This window comes from Primulina tabacum, chromosome 9 (genome assembly GCF_025594145.1).
Source record: "Primulina tabacum isolate GXHZ01 chromosome 9, ASM2559414v2, whole genome shotgun sequence".
Taxonomy (NCBI): Eukaryota; Viridiplantae; Streptophyta; class Magnoliopsida; order Lamiales; family Gesneriaceae; genus Primulina; species Primulina tabacum.
Window position 1 is genome coordinate 24,926,181 of NC_134558.1, and position 8,946 is coordinate 24,935,126.

Consider the following 8,946-nt stretch of genomic DNA (forward strand, 5'->3'; position numbering starts at 1 on the left):
CACGCGAATCGAGCCACCTTGGACCAAACAATTCCCAAACCCTCCTGGACTCTAATCGACCTAGCCTAGACCAGCACTAAACCAGCCCAAGCTTCTGCCAATCCGCGCGCACCTATCCTCATTTTTCCAAAGTCGCGGCCCCAACCTTCTCAAGCCACCATGGACCATGGCTGCATTAGGCCCCGTCCCGACCCCTAGCCATCCTCCCTAGACCCTACTGGACCAGCCTAGCCAGTTCTACCCGAGCCACGCACCACTTCCATAAACAAGCCGCACGCGAGCCCAAGGTACTCCTAGGGTTTGCGCATGGCCTCCTCTCACCCAGCCACAAGTCAAGCCCCCCCAGACTCTTCCTAGCCTCGAGTCGCAACCAGAACAGGTCCCTGCCCAAGCCTTGATGTGGCTGCCCCCCCCTTAGCCAAGCCCTTAAAACAAAAACTCCACGAAACCCTAGTCTTTAACCCTAACCATGCATGGCTCCCGTTTTTTTCATGTCCAGCCTTCATATCATCCCTAAATGAACTTTTTTCCATCGCTTAATCATCATATATTGGCAGTATGTCCCTTAGAATTCATAACGTTAACAAACGAATCGTAAAATCATCAAAACCTTGGAGATAATCATCCAAAATATAAATGATTTGAACTCAGATATTTTTCATGTCAAAATACATAAGACATGCATAACATGTTTTGAATGGTGCATCAAAAGAGTTTAGAAGTGTGTCTTTGCGTTTAAAACGCTCAAATATACGATCATTGGCTTGGGCTACGAAAGGGGACGAACGGACGACGAGAATCCTTGAATTTTTCCTCTCCTAGTTTCGAAAATTTGTGGGTGTTGTGTGTGCAAGTGTACGGCTGGATGGAGTTCAAAGAACCCTAATATTCTATTTATTTTTTCGAAAATTCATTTGTTAATGGGCTAGGGTTTTGAGCTTTCTAGTTTAGGATTAATTGAGCCTTCTAATCTTAGGTAAATTAGGCTCAATAATACTTATTTAATTAAAAAATAAAAGTTTACAAAATTTGTTTTCAAAAATAATATTTTTTGAGCCTTTAAAAGCCATTCGCTTGACCAAAACCGGCTTCTCGGATAAAACCGATCTCGTCTCGTAAAATAATTTGGACTCTAATATTTTTAGAAAAATTTAATCATATTAATACGCCTTTAAAATATTAAATGAAAAAAATTATTTTATCTTGGTCGTCCCCGGTCTCCATTGCATGCATGTGGTTTACGTGGATTGATTTTTTGGACGTTATAGGAAGTGATTGAGTCCCGCCACTTCCAAAAGTAAGAAAGATTAAAAGGTTAGAGAAGTATGTAGACTTTGATTCCTCTACACTAAAAGAGGATATGTATGCAACTTAAAAAGTAAATCTTGAAGTTTTGGCTTTGTCGTTTTCGTTTTATATCCTAGATGCGAAGTAGATGTTTTAATTGGAATGTTCACAATGTACTATGATGTGACAATTCCTATTAAAGATTATTGTTTACTCGATCTTTCGTTGATAGTAAGTCGAGTTATAAATAATTTGTATGAAATTTATAAAGAATATAATATAAAATATGATGTAAAAGAAAATGAATCAAAATCACAAAAAACTAAAACTGGTTCTTTAGCAGTTTAAACTCACAAAAGTATAACTTGTGTCAAAAGAACAAATTAAACGCTCCGAAAGATTGTCAAGTTCCAAACATGAACTTGAGAATTATTGTACGACTTCTTTTGATTTTAGTTAAACAGATTGTGAACAAGAACTAAATGTTTTGAACTGGTGGTTATAAAAGACGCAAAGTTTTCCGATTTTATCAATCATAATAAATGAGATCTTAGCATGTCCGATGTAAATTGTTGTTGTGAAGCAAGAATTTACCGCACATGGTAATATTTTAGGTGTAAGATGGTCAAAATTAAATCCAAATTCCTTAGAAGCTCAAGCATTGCTAGGTGGTTGGACGGACATGAGCTGCAAAAAGAGTACAAGAAAAAGGATCAAGGATTAACAACAAGATTTCGATACCGAAAGAACTACTACTACAGGAACAAGTAATGAAAATGATTGAGTCACGCCACTTCTAAAAGTAGGAAATGTTAAAAAGTAGGGGAACTACGTGAGATTTCATTCCTCCATACCTTAAGAAGATACGTAGGCAACTTAACCGTAAATGCAAGAGAACTGCATGATATTTTTTATTAATTTGAAGCGTGACATCGTGTAATTATAATTTATTTTGATTTAATATTTAAATACAAATAATTTGGCAGTAGTATGTGACTTTTTACGATGTCACATTATATATTTTAAAATTAAAAAAATTTAACCCTAATAAAATAATAAAATTTAAAATTATTACATCACTTTTTAAAATTTGAAATTGTGAAATTGTGCTATGAGTCAAAATTTGAAATAGATCACAAGTATGCAACAAAAGTGACTCTTTTTTATTTTATTTTGTATTATTATATTTAATTTAAAGATTTTTAAACATGGATTTTTATTTTTAAAAATAAAATTAGATTCGAAACTCCAAATAGTGAAATCTACGATGGCGTCGACCTCTGCTCCTCGGAGTAACGCCGCTCATGGAAGAATCAAATCAGCGTCTTCAACACTTTTTTCTGACAATCAAACAATATTAGCGGTAAGCAGAACTGCTCAGATTTATCAACCCCTGCTTCTTTGTAATTTTATAAAATTATTTCCTTTTCAATTTTGTCTGTGGATTCAGGAAATTAGGAAGGCGTTGATTATGATGAAAGAAATCGCTGTCGACCTGGAGAGAGACCATGAATCCGAAATGGTATCATCCAATGCTTAAACCCTATCACAATTTTGTAGCTGTTGGGAGATTTTGGATTTTTTTAATTCTAAGTGCTTAGAAAGTTGCGTAGCTGTGTATATTGCTTTGTAATAAATAACTTTTAATTTTGGGTTTGTGTTGGCCAATTTGCTTCTTTCATTTTGTCTTGTTGGTAACCTTTGTTTCGGATTATTGGAATTCACGAATATATTGGGTTTCAAATGTAGGGTATCCTTAATCTAATGATATTGTAGGTTAAGAAGCTCGAGGATGGTGTCCTAGAATTGTTGGAAGCCTCAGATAACTGTACTCAACTTTCCAATGCTATCCAATCTGTTGGAAATGAATTCCAGCCAGGGGTGGAGGTAATAGTTTAACGAAAATTGTAGTCTGTTTTCAAATTTGGTTTTGTTGTAGCTGATGATTTGTCTTCATATCACCTGTTATTTGGGATTGCAGCCAAGAAATTTTAGTAAGTTGTTGGATGATAAAGTCGAGAGACTAAAGGCTGCTTCTGCATCTGCTACAAAGAACAATCCAATTTTGCGGCAGTTCCGTGAAGCTATCTGGGTATCCTTATAATCACGGTCTTCGGTTTTTCTTTTCGATCATAATCTGGATAAGTAATCACCTTTTTTTGGTTTAATCTTATTGATCCTTTTCTATACTCAGTTTTCTTTCCTTGAGTGATACTATTTTGTTCCTATCTAAAGTTTAACTTTTAGCCTGTAGAATTATCGTATATGCCTCATAGAATATTAAAAGCTTGTGTATAGTACTGGGCCTTCAGATTTATGTGCGTAGTCCGGAATTTTTTGTCAATCCTGTTTCTCTACTTTATTGGATTTTGGATCAAGGACGAACAACTAGAAAACCGGCTTTGTACAAAAGTTTGGTGAATGACAGCAGTGTATATATATCTCTTCTTCTACTTTATTTGGATTTTGGATCAAGGACTAACAACTAGAAAACCGGCTTTGTACATAAATTTGGTGAATGACAACAGTGTATATATATATATCTCGCTTCCTCTGTATTAGGCATTGAGCTCAATGGTTTAGTTAGGTTTTGCTTATCCACATCTGCCTGCAACCATAGACATGTATAGGCACACACTCAAAAGTGATCATAGATACGATGGCCTTCTCCACTTGATAAATTTTGAATTATGGTCAAACGAAGCTCAAAAGATAATATGATAGTCTATCCAATGTGGAATTGGATTTTTTTTGAGAGACATGTTTAAATTCTTGTTATCCCAAGAAAGATGGTTAATATTTTATGAGTTGTAGAAGCTTGAACATAAAAACCATTAATAGTTGAAATTTTGATACTCATAGACACCTAGTAGAAAGAAACAACGTATGAAGTTTCATAGTAACCAATGATAAAAGGCTGCATTAGATTCCCCCCGAAAAACCATATTTTGTTGTGTGCAATATCAAACGGTAGCCCATGCATTTTTAACATAAGGGTGTGATTTACCAAACGATCCCAATTTTCATCCAGTGGATTCAGAAATCAACATGAGAAGATAATAAAGTGCTTGTTGTTTCCATACATCCTGTTATTTCTCTATTGCCAGATGCAGTCGGTAAAAGCACCAAAAACCAAGTCGAGGTCACGGTATTTGCGATCTTCACACTTTGTCCTCTCTCTCTAGCGCTATCTTTTAACTGAATTCATGACAACTTCAACAAAACTTCTCTTGCTTCTGAAAGACATGAAAATTTCATCGGCTGCACTATAAATAATTTAAGTTTTTGTCAAATATAAAATAGCTCTTCTAAATTACTTGTGATTTTTCGTGGTTTTATGCAGAATGTTCATCACACAGGACAGCCTCTGCCAGGTGACGAACTGGAGGACATTGTAATGACAAGCACAGAGTGCAATCTTTTGAATGTTACTTGCCCATTGACTGGAAAGCCTGTCATTGAACTAAAAGATCCTGTTCGAAGGTGTTCTTTTTCTCTAGCTTTGTGATGAATTAGCTTTCTCCATTTAGGAAATCTTTAGCAGGGAATAAAGACTATTCATCGGCAGTAACAATGTTTTTTGGGAAAAAAAGTGATTTTATCCAGCTGCATCAGGTTTTTGAAACACTTCTCCAAATGACGTATGACTTTTGTTCACCCTATTTTAATACCTACTTGTTGACAAACAAGAAGTTAAAGTGCCGCGCTTATGCTTACCTATTTTTATTTTAAAGATGTAAAAAAACATGCTGTTTTTGTGTTGGTTATAATGCTGCCGCACTGGCCCATTAGATTGTTGGTTTATCATCCAGTGGGACCTGAAAACTTAGTCTATATACACTGAATTACTTCTTGTTAAGAAAAAATACACACCAACTTGTTTGATTTAATTTTTTGCTTTGTCGGCAGCCTGGACTGCAAGCACATATATGAAAAGGAAGCTATCCTGCGCCATATAAGATCCAATGACGCACAGGGTCGATGTCCTGCGACAGGTATTTCGTGCATCATTATTTATAAAGTAAAACTTAAGCGAAAGAGAACTTATCGAGTTTGTATTGTGCAATGTGATTTCTTGTTTCAGGTTGCCCAAAACCATTGCGGGAGAATACAGTGTTATGTGACCCACTTCTTCTGATAGAAATTGAAGAATTACGCTCAATGAACGAACAATCTACGAGGGCTGATATGATAGAAGATTTTACTCACCTTGATGATGAAGATTAGCCCGTGGACGGTATTCCGACTACATTATCTGATCACTAGAGAACATTTTAACCGTGCCAATCAAGATTTTAGTCCATTGTAAGCTGCTACAAGTGTGGAACTCCCATTTTTCGGCTAATGACTGAAATCAAGAATGTGAAACGGTGCTCATCTCTTACCCTAATGTCAAATATTATCGGCAAATCTAAAACGCAGTTTCTCAGGAAAAATCGTCATTCGGTGATGTATGATTAAAGAACACAAAAATGTTGATGTGTATGGTGCTCTTATTGTGACAATTTCTCATGGTATTGCGTAGTTTGTTCATCTTGACACTCTTCTTTAGTACAACAAAACATATTCGTTGCGAGCAATAATGTTTTATGTACAGCAGTAGAAGCTCGGTTTGAGTACTGAAAAAATTCGATATATACATATTTATTTAAATTGAAATAAAACCGATTTAGTTCATAAATTATTGGTAATTATCAAATTATTAAATGAATTATTGATAATTGTTTAATACTCATTTGACAAATAATTTTAATCTTAAAAAAATTATAATAGATATATTTATCTATACTAATTTTCACCGTATTGTTAAGATTTTTGTCTCCAAAATCGAATACATATTTTTCAAAGTTCAAAACAACTATATTATTTTTCTTTTTAAAATTACAATTTTAAAAACCAATTTTATAATATTAAGGGTAAATTTGGGAAAAATCATCGATTCAAGTTTCAACGTAGGATTGACCCTCAAAAACTTAAAATCTTAGTCTGAACTCGTCAATTTTGACAAAGTGATCAAAAATATCCTTGATGTTACAATTGGATCATAAATTATATCAGAGCCAATGTAAAATTATTTCAAACGTACAATGTTATTATTACTGTGTAATTAAAAGCTTGAGGAGGAGATGTTCTAAAACATTATGGATCCGAACATATGTTCGAGATTAAATATTTACATGATTTATTCCAATAGTTTGTAATATTTACAAGAATAACTAACCAATGTTAGACATCAGGTGCAAAGAAAAACACATCAGAGTCCTAAAGAAAACTTTTGATTCAAAATAATATGTTCCTAGAACTAGTCTCGGATTTCTCTGAACTATCCGGAGATGTTAGAGAGATTCAAAAGACGGTACAGAACTATGACAGTCAGCTATATTATGTACCACATAAAATAGAAAAAATCCTTGAAAAATAAGAAGAAATTTTTGGAATATTAAAAAATATTGAAACAAAAATCCAAGCTCTAGAACAACAACAAAATTCTAGTAAAAAGATTTTGGAAAGAAGGTTACCACCGTCATTTGGTATTGAACCCTTATTACACAAAAGAGAGAAGGCCAAGGTAAAGCCAAAACCTTTAACCAACGAAGAACAAATGATCAATATGATTAAAATTGTCTTGAAAAAGAAATTAAGTTGGTGACAAGTATAAAAATGATTGGTCTAGAAGATCTTCAAGATCTTGCAGAGACTTTTGTGAATCTCAAGGTCGTAGACCTGAAAATTAATCCAACAAGGAGCGAACCTCTCTCAAAAATTTGGTCATCTTTTTCATGAACCACCAATGGAAATTGTGGGATATGATAATACAAATATGAGAGGACCCCAAACAGATGTTCAAGTAGGTGGATAAGCAAACTCAGCGGTAACAAGGTTAAGGAGAAATCAAATTCCATTGCACCAAACACCTAATGAGAAGTATGTTTAGAACAAATACATCCTTATGGAGTTATGCTTAACTTTGATGTACTGGATTTCAAAAATAGAGAAGATCTCATAGATGACAGGACATCGTCTATGAGAATTGCAGCCGACACACTTGATCTCAACAAAAAAGGATTCATTAAACTTTTAGAAATGAGTCTGATGAGATCAGTTAAAATCTCTTGGAACACGACTTCAGCAGAAGTCAAGGAGTCAGTTGAAGAAAGAAAATCTCTTAGTGAGATAGTTGGAAGAATGCCTACCCTATTTAAAGAACGATTTATAAGGGTAGACTAGTTTAACAATCAAGGCACATAGAAGATATATCGTCAAGCTCTGTATAGTCTTGAATTACATGATATCTATTTGAAGGCTGATGTTGCGTATTTTTTTCACTACCGCAAGTATACAGCGTCAAGTTTTTGTACGGTTTGAGTACAGATATCGATCCCACGAGGAGTGTAAACTAAAATTATATCAATACTTGTAATTATAATAGTCTCAACTTTATTTAGAATAATCAAAAGATATTTGGTTTGCTTAATCGAATTAATTGAAAACAAACAATTAATCTAATCACCGAGTTGAGAATTAACAATGAGAGAAAGTATCTAGAGAAATGATTTCACCAAGTTACCACGATAATTATTCCCAGTAAATTTATATTCATGAATTCCAATTATTTAATGACCAAGAACACATAATTATTTTATTCCCCCTTTCCCAAGTGACGAATAAATTGTATCGGTCAAATTTCGATTCAATTAATCCTAATAAAATCTAAGTTTAATTGATAAATGCAAACAATATTCTTACCTATGCCTCGCTAAAGTTATACGCCTTCCGAACGATATAAACATTCAACGATGTGTCTCTAATAATCTATAATCCTAGTCCCTCTCCCGAGTTATAGAATTAATCAAACAACACACAATTTATGGCCAGTAAATTGTAGTAAAATAACACAGAGAACACAATTAAACAAGAGCGGAATTCAATCAAATAAATCATTGCGTCAAATCATCGTATCAACAAAGTTACGTCATTCTCTAGACTAGAAAATTAGTTCATGACGAATTCTAAATAAGAACAACACATGTTCGAAGGCTTAGACATCGAAAAAAAAGAAAATATAAAAGCGAAGGAATAGATGAAAAATCCGAAGTGTCGTCTCCGTCCCCAGATCCGTCATTCTTCGTTTGTTATTGTTCTTCGCACTCCGGATCTTCGTCTCGTGTCCGCGCATCTCTCCCGTGTGTTTTTCTCTTCAAAACGGCTTTTTGCTCATATGTCTCTTTCCGAAGGCGGCTGAATCCCCCTTTAACCTAGGATCCGCGCAAATTTATAAAATTTCTGGATACTGCGCGCGCGGTTGACTCTACTTGGTTTCGTGTGCACTCTTTTTTCCTTTCCCGAAATGACAACAAAAACAAAACCAAAAACGCATAATTCCGTTCGAAACTAACATAATTCAATAAGGATTCTTATATAAATTAAGTGCAAATCTTTCGCTTATCAAACCCCCCAAACTTGAACTTTTGCTAGTCCCGAGCAAAATGAAATTAAAACAGGAACTTAATCAACAAGTAATGATAACGACTAACAGTCATGGATATGCAACCATTGATCTTGGCCTCCGACTAATCCATTTTTATGTAATTCATAATTACTCAAGAGTCACGTGCGTGTGTGATATGTAATGTTCATTTACCCAATCAAATGCTCAAA

At 34.5% G+C, this 8,946-nt stretch overlaps 1 protein-coding gene across 1 annotated transcript; it reads left to right on the plus strand.

Annotated features, from left to right (window-relative positions):
- The first annotated feature begins 2,503 nt into the window (after window positions 1–2,503).
- Window positions 2,504–5,906, plus strand: LOC142555023 (E3 SUMO-protein ligase MMS21-like). The gene is made up of 7 exons (XM_075665659.1): window positions 2,504–2,650; window positions 2,738–2,809; window positions 3,064–3,174; window positions 3,269–3,379; window positions 4,631–4,770; window positions 5,197–5,282; window positions 5,372–5,906. The coding sequence occupies exons 1-7, from the start codon at window positions 2,555–2,557 to the stop codon at window positions 5,512–5,514; spliced, it is 759 nt and encodes a 252-aa protein (XP_075521774.1). The 5' UTR covers window positions 2,504–2,554; the 3' UTR covers window positions 5,515–5,906.
- The last annotated feature ends 3,040 nt before the right edge of the window (window positions 5,907–8,946 follow it).